Below are 17,073 nucleotides of genomic sequence, written 5' to 3'. Positions count from 1 at the left end.
GCTAGTGTTGGTGGTCGAGGAATGGCCAAGGGTGTACTGGAGGGAATGGTCCCTGCAAAATGTTTGGTGTCCCTTTTTTTTTTTTTGCCTATGTTGTATCTGTTTGAATGCCACCTTCCAAAACGAGTACTGCTGACATGGCTTCCTCCTTCCATGACCGTAATTTACCACCGACTGTGGTTGACAGGGCCTGCAACTGCATCTGCTCTACCACTTATGCTTCTGCCCTTGCCCCTTCCCATCACTCAACAGAATGATTGATTGGTTCCCCCTTATTCTCACTCTTCTTCCCACCAGCCTCCACATTCAAAGGATTATTCTCTGCCATTTCAGACAACTTGAGCAGAATGTTACCACCAAATAGATCTTAAACCTCATTCCATCTGCATTTCGCGGGGATTGTTCCCTATGGGATGCCCTAGTCCATTACTTGACTGCCAACATCACACCCCTTCCCATGGCACCTTCTCATCTAACAGAAGATGCAGCACCTGCCTCTTCACCACCTCCCTGCTCACCATTCAAGGGCTTAAAACTGTCTTTACAGGTGAAATGCTGCTTCACCTGGATCTCCACCAATCTTGTTTGTTGCACAGTAATGTGGCTTACTGTACATCAGAAACTAAACGCAGATTGGGTGACCGCTTTGCAAAACACCTCTGGTCTGTGCACAAGCATGACCCAGACTTTGCTGCAGCCTGTTATTTTGTGTGTCCTGCTTGCATGACCACTGTCTGTCCTTGGCATGCTGAAATGCTCCAGCGAATCACTGTGCAAACTGGAGGAACAACTCTTCAGACTAGCCCTTTTCAACATTGTGGATTTAATATAGTTTGGCACCTTCAGATTATGTGAATCCATTCTCATTCCATTCCTTTTTTAAGTTTTACTGGTTGTGTTTTTGTCACCATGTCCTCCTGTCCTCTTTACCCCCTGCCCCAAAACTTCCGTGAGACTCTGTGCGTCTAACTGCCAGACAGGGAAAAACCACTTGTTCTGCAGTTCTGATATTCTGATCACTTGCTCCACATGAACAACATCCTTTCTTCCCCAGCACAATTGCATAAATGCTGTCCCCTCCGCACTTGATATCAGCTTTGAAGAATTATCTTGTTAGCTTGCTCTCTTTCCATGCATGCTGCCTGACCTGCTGTGATTTCCAGTATTTTGTTGTTTTCAGTACAGATTCCAGCATCTGCAGTAATATTCTGTATGCTATTCCTAAACCGATTTCACCTTGTCCTGATTCTGAATCTTGTTTGTTTCAATTTGTCACCCTCATTCTGCTGAATTCCAGTTGAAACAGACCCAGCCCATCCAAACTGTAATCGTAAGACAACCTGCTTATCCCAGGTGAAAATCTCCTTAACGTGCACTTAACACATTTGCATCCTTGTTGTAAAAGGAGGAAAAACTGAGTAATTTGAGATGTCTCACTAATGCCAAGTATAACTGAAGCATAATATCAATATCATAGATCTACAGCACAGCAAAAAAAAAGCTCTTTGGCTCATTACATTCATGTCAGTCAAAAATAATTATCAACTATTTTAATCCCAGTTTCCAGCACTGGTCCATTGCCTTGTATGCCTTGGCATCAAAGCATCCCGTTCAATTTCTCTAGCGTTCTGTTAACTACCTTAATTGCTAAAATTCTTCAGTAGTTCTCATACTTTTTGTTCCTGTCAAAATGAGTGACTTTACATTTTCCACTTAATATTCTGTCTGCCAGATGTTTGTCCACTCACTCAACCTATCCATACTAATCTACACCTCCCTGTGTCATCTTTACAGATACCTTCCTATTTGTCATTTGCAAATTTTAATTACTTTCCCTCACCCCAGATTGAGAAAAATTGGAAAAGGCTTAGACTGCTGTGGGGCACCACTTCACATTCTGCAATAAAAAAATTAATGCATAGTGTTTTCAACCAGTCGATCTTCTATTCATGTTAGTATGTTATTACCTATGCATGAGCTCCTACTTTTAAAAACTAATCTTAACCTTTATCACAGTGTGATGATCAAAGTGTTAAGCTGCTCAAATCTGATATCTCCCCTGGGCTGCAGAGGAACTTGGAGTGGGAATGTAAAGATCTAATGGTCATGATCCATGGAGATACCAACGACCTAGCAGAACCTGTGCCCTAGTTTTATCTAAGGGAGTATGGACAGCTAGGGGCTAAAATAAAAAAGCAGAACCAAAAAGGAACTGATCTCTGGATGACTATCTGAGCCATGAGCTAATTGGCACAGGGTCAGTAAGATTAAGTAGGTTCAAATTCATGGGACATTGCCACCAATACTGGGGAAGAAGGGACCTGTTCCAGTATGATGGTAGTCTGAGCCATGTTGGGACGAGAGTCCTAGTGAATTGGATAACTAGGGCTGTAGGCGGGCTTTAAACTAAATGGTGGGGTGCAGGGCTCAGTTATAGGAGAAATTAGAAAAACCTGAATTTCAAGACTGAAGAGTGCAGAACCTGGGAGAGGTTATTAAAATCTCCAACACCGATATGTACAGGACAGATTTATATAGAAAGCATTAGCAATTAAACTTCAAGCACACTGGATGTACAAATGACAATGAGATATGAGATTCATACAGAACTGAAGTATTATATCTGAATGCACGCAGTATAAGGAATAATGTAAATGAGCTTGTGGCACCAATTGAAATTGGCAAGTATGACTTGGTGACCATCACAACATGGCTGCAAGGGGATCCAGTTTGGGAGCTGAATATTCGAGAATATAAATCCTATTGAAAACATAAGCAGGTGGACAGACGGGTGGGGTTTCCTTAGTAAGAAATAAAATTAAATCAGTAGTAAAAAACAAAATAGGGTCAGATGGTGTAGAATTGAGGAACTGCAAAAGTTTTTTTAGGAAAAACCATGCACAGGCCTCTAAATAGTCAGGAGCTGGGGTACAAGATAAACCAGGAGATAGAAAAGATGTGTAGGAAAGGCAAAGGTACAGTGACCATGGGAGGTTTAAATGTGCAGGTGGACTGGGGACTAACTTAGGTTAGTGGATTGCCAAAAAGTAATTTGTACAGTGCTCCAAAAAGCCATCTTGTAAAGAGCTTGTGGTGGAGCCCCCTAGGGAACAGACACGACTGGATTTAGTGTTGAGCAATGAGGTAGACTTGATAAGAGCTTAAGCAGAAGGAACCCTGAGGAGGCAGTACTCATCGTTGTTGAATGTACTCTGCGAATTTGAGGGAGAACGTAGAATCGGAGGTAATGGTATTACAGCTGAATAAAGGCAACTACAGAAGTAGAGGGAGGAGCTGGGTAAAATTGGGAGGGGGGTTTAGTAGGAAAGACAGTGGAACAGCAATGGCAGGAGTTTCTGGGAGTAATTCAGGAGACAGATTTATCCAGAGGTAAAATAAGTATGGTACAGGGAGGATGAGGCAACCGTGGCTGACAAGGGAAGTCTGGACTAACATAAAAGCAAAAGAAAACTTATGATGTGGCAAAAGGCAGTGGGAAACCTGAGGATGGGAAACTTGCAAAAACCAGTCGAGGGCAACAAAGGGAGAAGATTAAATGGGGGTAAGCTAGCCAGTTATATAAAGGAAGACTAAGTTCCCTTACAAAAAGAGCAAATGGGAGACATTAGGCCACTGGGAAAATTTATGTTGGAGAGATAATGGGGAATAAGGAAATAGCTGAGGAACTGAATATTTACTTAACGTCAAGTCTTCACTGTGGAAGACACAAGTAATATTCCAAAAATTAAAGTGTGAGCAGGCAGAGCTGAGTATGGTGGCCATCACCAAGGAGAAGGTGCCAGAAAAACTGGCCTGAAGGTGGATAAATCACGTGGACCACCAGATGGACTAACCTTAACATTCTAAGTGAAATAGCTGAAGATGTAGTGGAGGTGTTAGTGATCTTACTGGAATTGCTAGAGTCCGGGAGGGTTTGATAGGATTGGAAAATCGCTAACAGACACTCCTGTTTTAAAAAGGGAGTAAAGCAAAAGACAATAAATTATAGATCAATTAGCCTAATCTTGGTCATGAGAAAGATCCTGGAATCCATTGTGAATACTTGGACGTGTATGGTAAAATAAGACAGCATGGTTTCATCAAGGGGAGGTCATGCCTGACAAATCTACCAGAATTCTTTGAGGAAGTAAAGATCAGGTTAGACCAAGGAGAGCTAATAGATATTATCTACCTGCACTTTAAGATGGCCTTTGACAAGGTGCCACATAGGAGGCCACTGATTAAGGTAAGGGCTTGTGTGTTAGAGGCAAGGTGCAAGACCTGGATAGAAGCTTGCTTGTCTGGCAGAGTGGGGCTAAAAGGGTCCTTCTCTGGATGGCAGCTGATGACAAGTGGTATTCTGCAAGGATCCATATTGGGGCAAACAAGTGGCACTCAGTAAAATGTGGGAAAGTATGAGGTCATGCACTTTGGTAGGAGGAATAGAAGCATGGACTATTTTCTAAATGGGGAGAAAGTTCAGGAATCTGAAGTGAAAGCAGACTTGGGAGTTCTAGTCTGGAATTCTCTCCAGGTAAACTTGCAGGTTGCGTCAGTGATTTAGGAAGGCAAATGCAATGGTGGCATTTGTTTTGAGGACTTGAATATGAAAGCAGTGATGTACTTCTGAGGCTTTCGGGCTCTAGTCAGACCACATTTGTAGTATTGTGTGCAGTTTTGGGCCCCATATCTCAAAGGATGTACAAGCCCTAGAGCATGCTCAAAGGAGGTTCATGAGAATGGTTCCAGGAATGACAAGCTTAACATATGAACGTTTGAGGGCTCTGGGTCTATACTTGATGGAGGTTAGAAGAATGAGGGTGAATTCTAATGGAAACATACAGAAGACTGAATGGCCTGGACAGTAGATGTTGGGAAAATATTTCCATAGGTAGGAGAGACTAGGACCCGAGGGCATAGCCTTCATGTAAAGGGAAGACCTTTTTAGAACTGGTTGGGAAGAAAGTTAGTAATTTTTTTTTGGCTGAATTAACCAGTGATCAGCTGCAGTCTGGATGCAGAGAATTATACAACATAATGGGGTTGTTGAACCCATTATGCTTGTTGGCTCTCAAAGAATTGTTTCCTGTCCATTTTCCCCACAAGCCTGCAAATTCTTCCACTTCAAAAATGAATTATTTTTTAAAATGTTGTTGAAAAGTTTCCATTGTTCCTTCATATAATGCATTCCAGTTTATTAAAATTGTTTTCTTCTCATTCTCTCATTTTTGCCAATTACCTCTAGATCTAGGTAAGAAAAACTTGAAATTTTGTCCACTTGCAAGTGACTTTTTTTTGGGGGTGGGGGTGGTTTTACTCCTGCAGGATCTGAATCCTTATAAAAAGCAAGGCCTAGCTTTTATTACCAAGATGGGGGAATCTGTGAAATATGTTACTGGAGGTTACAAGCTAAGAAGTCGGCCTGTTGAGTTTGCTGCTATGGGGGATTACTTGGACATGTTTTCTCAGAAGTTGGGGACAATTGACCGAATTGCCCAGAGGATAGTCAAAGAACAAGCAGGTAAGGTACTTGATACTCATTTGGAACTTGTATGTAAGGTCTTGAGCACTGTCTTTTGAAATTCCTTTAGGGCAGAGTGTTTTTCTAACTGTTCAAATTCTTGTGATTGGATCTCAAATTAGCACTCGCTAGTTCACAGGCTGCTCAGTCATAACTGTTACTAACATGTATTTTCTCATTCTGCTCGAGACTGGTCTGACTTACTGTTAACTTCTCCTCTTCTCACTTGGAATGAATTTGTTATTTGGTGTCCTTGTGATGCCCAGTTAACTTGATATAATCTTGACTGTTTTGGAAGCTAGCCATTTGGTCATTTATGTTTGAAGTCCTCATTATTTAACTTTGAGTGCTGTCAACCAAAATTCATCTTATCTTTGTAGTGTCAACTACTTTTGACATTGTACTTCACACAGTTATGGTGCACTTTTGCTTTGAACTGATTTCCAAAAATGGGTTTCTCTTGCCATTTTCAGCAAAAGTCAGTTCAGCATGAGGAACTTTTCTGGAATGTCCAGTTGACTAAGTTGGAGCAGGACTGGGTGGCATACTAATGTAAATGTCACAGAAGACAAGATCTGTTTTCCAAGCTTTTCAGTCTCAATTGATTGCAACATTGTAAAATCAATCCCAGTTGCTTGCAGTAGTACAGCCTCTCTAGGCATTATTGGTCAAGGGAAATTAATCAATGAGCCAGCTATACAGAGGAACCTTGATTATCCAAAGGACGTGGGCGGAGAGTATTTCATTCGGTAAATTGAATGCCTGATAATGTAGTTTAACCGAGCATTGGGACATTGTGATCTTGCCAGATAATCTGATGTTCAGATAATCGAATGCCAGGTAATCTAGATTCCTCTGTAAAAGCAAATCTCAGCTTGTTGAAACAGCCACCTCCAGATGTTTTTATTCCCCTGCCTACTGTCTCAACTATAGTACCAAAGTGTGGAGATTGATCTTTAACTTGAATTTTCCTAAGTATGTACTGGTCTTGACATTCTGCAATACTACATAATAATGCTTACAAAACCAACCTGGTAGCTAAATTGCAAACTAGACTCCAAATTTATAGTATTAATCCCTTCTGGTAATAATATTACTTTATGGAACAAATGGTGGCATTCTAAAATCTATCATACCCTTCATACTGTGTTGAATAGCTTGGATTAGCTGGGCAAGACTGGGTTGGGGCTTTAACCCATGACCCCTCCTAACTGAGGAGTGCTACATTTGAGCCAAGGTGGCACACTACTCCAGTTGCTGGAAATCTGAAATAAAAATGGAACACTGAGGCATATTAGTGAAAGGGAATTTTGGCACTTTTTTCAAGCACGAACTTTTCTCAGAACCAGAGATCTGAAGGAATATTAGGTGAATAGGGGAGAGAAGGTTCTTTTAACAGAAAATGTTCTATTTTACAGTGTTATTGACATTCAAGATCTGAATTGAAATTTTACTTTGTTAATCATTTAGAATATTTAGTGGAGCTTAGAGAATATGGGCCCATTTATTCCTCCTGGTCTGCTATAGAAGAAGAACTAAACAAGCCCCTCAATGGGGTATCAAACTGTGTTGGCAGCAACTGCATTGCCCTGGAAGATCTGTCTGAGGACATGTCTGATGACTTTCTTCCTGTCCTTCGAGAATATGTACTCTATATAGAATCGATGAAGGTAAGAAATTTTTATCAGCCTCCCTTTTTTGTTTAAACCTGATGTAAGAATTATTTGTGACTGATATTTGAAAACCTTTGAAACAGGTTTCTTAGCTTCATTATTGTAATTTTGTTTATCTTCATGTTTGTGATGTGCGTAGCTAGCATTTTGCCCACTACTGATTTTGTTTTTGAAATTGCCAGTGAGACCCCTTCAGTTAGAGCTGATTAATTTTGATTAGCAATTTCATATGACACTTTGAAAAACTAAACTTAGTAGGATTTGAACCCCTGTCTCTGGAATATTTGCTTCTGAATTACTGGTACACTAATATTGCTGGTCAAGTTATGAAATATGTTGAACTCAAAATTTGAAAGTTGAAAAGAGGCTGTAGCATCTAGAGAAATCATCTAGTCTCTTTGAGTGTGCAGGCCTTGCATTTCTCCATTTAAAAGTTCTTTCCAAACCTATAATAGAAAATTTTGCATGAATTTTTTCATTTTTTAATATGGTGACTTGACATGCTAGTGTTCAATGATATCCTGAAGCATCCATATTAATCATGGATTACAAGTTGTTCTTGCGATTTGTAATTAATGTACTCATTGTGATGCATAGTCTAGTTGCAATGTATGTAATATATGCGCAAAAGTGCTTCAAATTAGTCATTTTGCATGTTGAAGTGAGAGATTAATATATTTTCCTCATTGGCACAGTTTTGTAAGCATGGTCCAATTCATGTTTGCGTTCTTCTAGATGCCAGTTGAAGCATTGTGTATAATTTCTGAATTGTCAACATTTTATTTGGAGTGCGATTTGTATGTGTACTGAAGCTTAAAGTGCAAATATGTTCAATACTCTTTGATGAATCAAACTTCATGAAGCTTAACAAAACTGCTGTTTGTTGATTTTAGATAGTGGGTGCTGGTTGTTAGATGTGTCAACCATAGTTTTGCCAACAAGAGTCAAAAGCCAGTTTTCCTTTTTTGTTCCTATTCAGAATGTGCTTAGGAAAAGAGATCAAGTGCAAGCTGAATATGAGGCCAAACTTGAAACTGCTGCTTACAAGAAAGAAGAGAAGCAGGGAGTGAGTACCATTCACTAAAAGCATGGTAACATGCCTTCCGATCTATGCCAGTATTAATTGAGCCATTGAATCCCAATCTAGCCATAGGGAATGTTGTACTGTGTATAGTGTGGTGCAATACAAATTATAGTCCTCTCTGGTCTGGGCTCAGATTGTGCAAGCTACTGAACTTTTTTAACTTTAATCCCAAGAGCCAATTCCTAAGTAGGCCCAATTTTATAGTATCAGTGTATCTGATTTGTTTCTGCTTTTATTTTGGGAGACTAATAATGATTGTGAGCACTTACTAGTGAATAGTGGGTGTTCTTATATTGAGAACAGAAAAATAAGAGATTCAGCAGTCCCTTGAATCTCTTCGACAGTTTTCATTTTAGATGGTTGATTCTCAACTCCACTTGCCTTTGTTCCATATCCCAGAAAACCCCTTGACTAACAAATTGCTCACATATCTATTAAAGCTTTCCATTGACCTGCCCTCCCCTCAAAGCAGAACTCCTCTTAGTAAGAGAGAAAGCAGGATGTCCATTCTCTTCACAAAATAAATGCTGCTTCCCATTGTTTTTCCAGTCTTGCTCTAATTTAAGTGGTGCCTCATGCACCGATTGGACAGATTTAGAGAACAGTTAATCCATGCTGATAAATGTTGATAAAGGTGCATAGTGAAATAGTTCCAATGCTGTAAAATTCCTTTGTAGAAAAATTCAGAAGTATTCTGAATTAGTGGTGCAGCATGGTCAGCATCCATGCTGGTTAGGCAACTCAGTATGCTGATCTAGATTATTTCAACAGGTTAACCACAGTAATTTAAATTGATTTTTTAAAAATCATTTCCATCAACTTCAGTTTAGCAGGTAGCTCAACGCCACCTTTTTAAGGGCAGTAGAGGATGGGCATAAATTTGGTCCTGCATATCCTGTCCAAAAGAGTACACCAGTTTTGAGTTCAACTATTGCAGATCATTGATTTTATTTTACATTTTTATATATATAAAAATGTGAAAACCTTTTGCTCAAGCAAATCATCCAGTACTGGACAGAGGCACCTGTTCATTGCTCTTCAGGGGAGGTGCTCATGTTTTAAGAACTAAATTCTTATCTTAAAGAGCTTTTGTTTTTCTCTGAATCCAGCTTCTCCCATCCCTTCATATTGACTAGCTGGATGCTTTTGCAGAAATTCAATGTGGATTTGGAGGCTAAATTTTAATTGCACAGAACCTGTAATCATTGTGGTACATGTTCCTTTTGAGATTTAGACTGGTGCATCTTAAATTGGTAAGCCAGACAATTCTTAGGTAGGCTGAACCAGTCCGCTGTGGATTTGCATTTGGTGTAGACCTAGGGTAGCTGTTCAGACAATTTTTTTTCTTCCTCAGGATTTTGATTGTCCTTTTTTAATCCTCTCTATAACCCCAGATTCTTAAATAACTTCCTGATCTGTACTTGTTTATAACCTTTGAAAATTGAAGACCATGCTTTTGATGAGTAACACGTCAGAAAGTCACACTATTCTATCACAATCTCAGAATGGTTATGGTGCATTAGGCCATTTAGCTTATCATACCAGTACGGTTCTTCAAAATGAGTATCATTAAAGCAATGTAGAGTGTCTTGGTAATTAGCAGTTTTTACAAGGGACTGTAGACATCTGTCTAATAAAGGGAGACAGTTGGCTATATAGCTTGAGGAACAAGACGCAGGCAAAGGAATCTGATCCCAAATTTATTTAGTCAGATTGAAACTGGAAACAAAATTGTACAATTTTATTCTGAACTGCATGTTTGCCTTCTCGACAACAGAAGTAACTAGCCCATTGTGAAGAGGCTGAAGCCTGAGCAGTATTTCCCATTCAAGAAAAGTTTTTGGCTTTTAATTTTTGGTTACGTGTATATCTATCCTTTTTTAATCTAGGAGCTGCAATGCAAGCCTCCAATATTGAAGACTTAGCAATTTTAAAGTTATTCATTACCTTGGTTTAAAACCTAAACGAGAAGCAGCAGTAGGCCATTTGGTCATTTGAACCTGCTCTATCTTCCAATATGATCCTGCCTGATTCTCTACCTAAATGTCATATTCTTGCTTTCTCTTCATGCCCCTTGATGTCTTGTCTGTCTACATATTTTAAGACAAAAATAACTTTTTGTTTCTTAATTTCAGTGACTCTGCCTCCATGGCCTTCTATTCCAGAAAATTCCACAAGTTTGTGACTAGTTTTCTTTTTGACTGAAGAAAACGTTTCCTTATCTCAGCTACAAATGATTCTAGATTCCAACCAGGGAAACTTCCTCCCTGCGTCTAGTCAACCTAGCCCTATTAGAATCTTATACCTTTCAATCAGGTTACCTCTTGTTCATCTAAATTCTGGTGAATACCAGTCCAGTCAAACCAATTTTCTCTTGTGTTATGGACCAAGTCTAGCCCCTCAAAATATTAAGTAAATAGGTTTTAGACTAACTCTTTTATTTTAAAGGTAAGCATGAAGTGGTGTTTCAGATACAATTCGATTGGTCAAATTACTTGACTTGTTAAATAAAACACTTTATTTTAAACAGTAGTGTAAAAATACAGACTAAACAAAAATTGGCTTAACTGTAAATATTGAAGTTAAATTAATATGTACATTACTGTATTGGAGCAGAAACAATTAACATCTCAAACTCTTCCTTTGCAAAGGCAAGTGCAGTAAAATTACCTCCTGCAATTTGAGTAGCAGGGAGAGGGACCCAGCTTTTTGCTAACAAAGAAAGGAATAAGAGCTTCCAGAGCCACCTTCAACACTCCAGACAATAAAGAAAGCTAAGACTCAAAATCCTGGTTCCATGGGAGCTTGACCCCACATAAAGACTGCTTCTATTGCTCCAACACTTTTTAAAAAGTATATATCCCAAAGCTTCAAGCTGTTTATTGGCTTTGCACAGTCTGCTTTAACATGCATTCCTTTTTTAAAAAAAAAAATCCCTCTTAAAGCCATGGTTTTGTCTCAAGGCAGCCTGTCTGCTCCAAGGTCAGCCTTTTGACTTAATGCTGAGCTAAATATTTCCACAATGCAGGCTGGGTGTGGTTTAATATCTATCTATTAATAATTGCAATTATGTCTGCCCATTTGGCCTATTAAAACTTACCTACAAGCTTTTAAAGCACTGGCCTCTAGAGGACAAAGGTGAAATTACAAGCTTGCTGTCCTCATTCCAGCTGAGGCAATGGAACTGACACTTGGGTTTTGTCTCTGGGTGCCCAACATAGTGTGTACCCCACTAAGAACTCAGATGGTTGCCTGAATATAGAGTTTTGACTGGGGAATGAGGTGTGAGATTCATTGTCCAGGATTGCCTGACCCAAATTTCAGATTTGGAGGCAGCCTGGCTTAGTGGTGTCTAGATGAAAGGCCTGCACTCATACATTGCCAATGTGTTGAAGTTTGGAAAAAATAGCCTTTCAACTTTTCCTTCTAATTTCTCTAGTCACTGATTGGACTGCTGAAGTTGTGCATGGCAGCAGCTAGAGAAACTGAAGGGCACAAATGTCCAAAACATCTGTTCTAATGCTGCCTGACCTGTACTTTTCCAGCACCCCACACTCTACTCTGAACTACAGCATCTGCAGTCTTCACTTTCTCCTATCTCAATTTAGTGCCAATCCACACCAATCTGTGCCCTTGTGCACATAATGTCAACTTTTAAAAAAAATTCACTTGTAGTGCATAGGCATTGCTAGTTGGCCAGCATTTATTGCCTGTCCCCCTCCTTGCCCTTGAACTGACTACCTTTCTAGGCCATTTGAGAAGGCAACAGAGTCATACATAAGTCAAACCAGGTGTGTACCATGGATATACTTTGGGATTCATGCAGGGAAGAGAGAACTTGCTGTTGAATTGTTCAGTGCAGTCCTCACTATACTGGGGGAAAAGACACTAATTTATAAAACCATTTCCTAAGATTTACATTCCTTTTAACTACATAATAATTTTAAAAGAACAAATGCTTCATCCATGTACAATTTTTTTAATCATAAACCAGCTTTGGAATTCATAGCCCCAATTGAAGGGGGTCTAACAATGTGGAGTTTTCAATAAAACTGAAATGTCAGGCACCTTGTCACAACAAAGATATTTGAAATGAAGCTGACAGCAATAATCTAGTAGTAGAAGCCTTCATGTATTTATCAACAGAAATAACAAACCTTTGAATAATTTGAAAACTGCAGTGTGGGGATTTGTGATCCTTGTGTATGAATTTAAAAACTTATTTGGGTTCGGTGGGTGATAGGGAATGCAACAATCAAGACACATTTCCTAAAGACTTGCAGGATAGGATTTTTAAAATGCCTGGGCGCTTCCCCTTATGCACTTTAATGTGCATTTAAACCTCTTTTAACACATCTACAAGGCTGTTGCCCACTTGCACAAAACATTGCTTCTCCCTCACTGGTGTATGCTGGGATTATTTCTAAAGGGTGCCCTCCATAGCAAAATTCTGGGCCTAGAAGAAGAGTTAGTGTCTAATTCTTCAATGTGTTACTCATCAGTTAATTTAAGAATGGTAATTGCATACATCAAGGCCCTTTCTATTTTGTCCACCCATAGGTGTCTCTGTTAAAGAATAATTGGAATAATGTAATTATTTGTTCATGAGATGTTGCTGGCAAAGCCATAACTATTGTTCAGAGAAGAGTTAAAAGTTGGCTATGTTACTGTGGGTCTGGAGTTGTGTAGGTCAGACAGAGTAAGGATGTTTGGTTTATTTTTCTAAAAGACACTTATGTTTTTTCAAATCCACAATGGTCACATGGCTACTATTGAGAGAGCTTTTAAGTTCAGATTTCATGGAGATCAAATCCCGTCCCCAGAAAATTATACTCTGATCACCATACCAGTGATAAATGAAACTTGTGCTTTCCAAAAGTGTAGGTTTAGCTCACTTTGAGTACGGCGCAGTGCTGTTACTAATTATTTCAACCAGAGTGCTCTTTATCTTTTTAAAGGGACTCCTTTTTGAATCTTAGATCAACTCCTAGATGATGCAGTCGTGTTGTGATTCTCTTCTGTATTTGTGCAGTTAGGTGTTTGTACTTGCATAGAAGCAGCATGAGAATTGATCAATATCTTTCATTATCGACCCACTGTTAAACCACAGCATAAGATGTTTTAACTTCCACAGTATTTCAGTTGGCACAAGAACCGATAAGTAAACCCTCTTTTTTTTTTCAAAACAATTGACAGACATTACTGTACCAAAATATTTATCACCCTAAACTCCATAGACTGGTATGGTCACTGCTAATGTTTCAATTGCATTTACAAAAAGGTAAACATTTTAACCAGGCAGTTGCTTCTCTGGTCTTAAACTACAAATTTTATATTGATTTTCAGATAATTGATTTGCAAGTTTCTCTGGCTCCTAGTTAGTTAAATGTCTTCGATAGGTTTAAAATACTTCTCCCTCAGAACATACCCTTGTGCAAAACATCTCTGATCCTCCTCTCCTTCCCCATTGCAACCCTCCTGACTTGTCTCCCTCTTTCCCAGAGAACTGAGCCTCTCCATTTTACTTCTGTTGGTCACCTTTTGTGATGAGTTTTCCTAAGGCATGTTGATGACCTGTGGGGATGCATGCCAAATCTGTGCCAATTCTGACAACTTTTTGGGTTACACCATATATAGCAATCTGTAGCATTTCTTGTAATGCTGAATGTTCTGATACATTTCCTTGTGTGCTCTTGAGTTACTATGTTCTTGTGGGGCAGCTTTGCTCCTATAGTATTGTTCGAACTCCCCGATGTCCTTTTTTGGTTTGCTAATTGTTAATACAATAGTTCTTTGTTTTCCCCCTACTATACAGTTAACATTTTATTACACTACACGCCAAGAACAATGTATGTCATCCAGGCAATTTTGACAACAGTTTCTTCTAAATAACTCAATTGGGAAATTATAGAGAACAGTGCAGCACAGAGACAGGTATCATTAACATTTCATTTGCCTTTTAATATAGGTGTGATCTTATTAGTCATACAGCATGGAAACAGATCCTTTGGGTCAACTCATCCATGCTGATCATATATCCCAATCTGACCTGGTCCCATTTGCCAGTATTTGGCCCATATTCCCCTCATCCTTCCTATTCATGATGATGTCTTTTTAAATGTTGTAATTGTACTGTCCTCCACCTACTTCTGGCAGTTTGTCCCATACACTCACTTCTGCATGAAGAAAAATTACCCCTCCAGCCCCTTTTTTTTTTTTTTCTAAATCTTTCCCCTCTCATCTTTAACCTATGTCCTGAGTTTTGGACTCCCCTACCCTAGGAAAAAGACCTTGGCTATTCAGCTTAGCCATGCCTCTCATGATATTATGAACCTCCATAGGTTACTCCTCCGTCTCGACACATCAGGAAGAAAAAAGCCTGAGCTATTCAACACCTCCCTGTAGCTCAAACTCTAGTCCTGGCAACATTCTTGTAAATTTTCCTGCGCCATCTTCAGTTTAACAGCCTCATCCTTACAGTTTAGATCAGTGGTGCTGGAAAAGCACAGCAGGTCAGGCAGCATCAGAGGAGCAGGAAAATCGAAGTTTCAGGCAAAAGCCCTTCATCAGGAATAGAGGCAGAGGGCCTCCAGGGTGGAGAGAGAAATGGGGGGCAGCTGGGGAGAAGGTAGCAAAGAGTACAATAGGTGAATGGGGGTGGGGATGGAGGTGATAGGTCAGAGGGGAGGGTGGAGTGGATAGGTGGGACAGGTCATGAGGACAGCTGGAAGGTGGGAACCGAGGTAAGGTGGGGAGAGGGGCAAAGAGGAAACTGATGAAGTCCACATTGATGTCCTGGAGTTGGAGTTCCGAGACGCAAGATGAGGCGTTCTTCCTACAGGCATCGGGTGGTGAAGGAGACCTAGGACCTGCATGTCCTCTGCAGAGTGGGAAGGAGAGTTGAAATGTTGGGCTACAGGGCGGTGGGGTTGATGTTCCCTGAAGTGCTCTGCTCGGAGGTGTCCAGTCTCCCCAATGTCAAGGACCCTGCATCGGGAGCAATGGATACAATAAATGATATTGGGGATGTGCAGGTGAAACTTTGGATGTGGAAGGCTCCTTGGATGGTGGTGAGGGGGGAAATGGCGCAAGTTTTGCAATCCCTGTGGTGGCAGGGGAGGGTGCCAGGATGGGAGGGTGGGTTGTTTGGTGGTGGTGGTGGGGGGGGGGGGGGGCGGCACTGCAGTGTGGACCTGACCAGCCTGCCTTAAGTGTGTCATGCACATTTTCCAACTCCAATTTTCCAATACCTAACCCATTGCCAATGATACAAAATCTCGCAATCTCTTCCCTAGCTTCCCACAAAGTACTGTGGAATGCCTGATAAGTCCCAGCGATTTAGATACCTTTTTGTATTTTAGCATCTCTTCTGTAATAGAACTCTTTTCAAGACATCACTGCAAATCTTCTCAAAACTCACTAATGTTGCTATCTCTCCAGGTTCCCTAGCTTCTTGGTCCTTCTCCACAGTAAATACTAACATGAAATTTGTTTTGTATCTCACCCATCTTCTGTGGCTTGGCACACAGATAGCCACCTTGATCTTTAAGGGGTCCTGTTCTGTCCCTAGTTTCTCTTTTTTGCCTGTTAATGTATTTATAGAATCTCTTTTGGATTGTCCTTAATCCAACTTGCCAAGGTTATTTCATGTCCCCTTTTTGGCCTCCTGATTTCCCTCTTCAGTATACACCTATTGCCTTTATACGCTAAGAATTCACTCTATTCCACCTGTCTACATCTGAGATATGCTTGCTTTCTCGAACTGAAAAATGTATTGCTGGAAAAGCGCAGCAGGTCAAGCAGCATCCAAGGAGCAGGGGAATTGACAGTTCGGGCATAAGACCTGAAGAAGGGCTTATGCCTGAAATGTCGATTCTCCCGCTCCTTGGATGCTGCCTGACCACCTGCGCTTTTCCAGCAATACATTTTTCAGCTCTGATCTCCAGCATCTGCAGTCCTCACTTTTTTCTCCTAGTTGCTTTTTCTTGACCAGAGCCTCAATTTCTCTTGTCATCCAGCCTTTCCCTTCAGTCTAACTGGCACATTGTAAAGTTGAGGCCTTCAAAAATGAGACTTTCTCCCAATACTGTTAAAATTGGTCTTCCTTCAACTTGCAGTTTAACTTCTTGATCATTAGCTTTTCTATAGCTGTTTTAAAACTAATGGAATAATATCACCACCCCCAAGTATTGCACCACAAACTGCAGTCCCTTTCCTGCCTTATTTCCCAACGTAAGGTCTCTAAGAATTACATCCATATTTGAATGGAAGTTCTTCCCCATCCAAGCCTTTAACACCGTCCCAGTCTTTATTTGAAAGTTTAAAATATCCTACCGTTGCATATTTGCTTCTCAATTTCTTGCTGACTATTTCTCACTTCCAGCCAAATACCTTCACTGGATGATTTCCCAAGAATATCCTCCCTAAGTGCAGCTACAACGTAATAAATAATCAAAATACTGCCACCACCTCCCCTCTTGCCTTCCTTTCTGTTCTTCCTATAGTGTCTGTACCCTGAACGTTAAGCTGTCAGTCCTGTCTGTCCATGAGCCATGTTTCTGTAATAGCTATGATATCCCAGTCCCATATTCCCAACTTTGCCCTATCAGGCCTCCTGTATTGAAATAAATGCATGTTAATTTCTCAATCTTACCTTGTTCTCTACCAAGCTGTTCTCTGACTTGACTATTGCTTCCCTTATTGACTGTGTACCAGTCTCCGCCTTAACTTTCCTCCTATTGCTTTGGGTCCTCCCAGCAATAGTTTAAAGCCTCCAAAGTGGCTCTCAAAATCTC

General features: G+C 40.3%; 1 protein-coding gene across 1 annotated transcript in view; it reads left to right on the top strand.

Annotated features, from left to right (window-relative positions):
- The window catches only part of snx30 (sorting nexin family member 30), a 63,351-nt gene that overhangs the window by 37,416 nt on the left and 8,862 nt on the right, over positions 1-17,073 (top strand). The window contains exons 5-7 of the mRNA XM_072587997.1: positions 5,326-5,521; positions 6,992-7,191; positions 8,174-8,260. Of these exons, the coding sequence (XP_072444098.1) occupies positions 5,326-5,521; positions 6,992-7,191; positions 8,174-8,260 (483 nt within the window). The remainder of the gene's footprint in view (positions 1-5,325; positions 5,522-6,991; positions 7,192-8,173; positions 8,261-17,073) is intronic.

Source organism: Chiloscyllium punctatum, chromosome 2, assembly GCF_047496795.1.
Source record: "Chiloscyllium punctatum isolate Juve2018m chromosome 2, sChiPun1.3, whole genome shotgun sequence".
NCBI classification, from domain to species: domain Eukaryota; kingdom Metazoa; phylum Chordata; class Chondrichthyes; order Orectolobiformes; family Hemiscylliidae; genus Chiloscyllium; species Chiloscyllium punctatum.
This window is presented reverse-complemented; position numbering and strand designations above follow the sequence as displayed.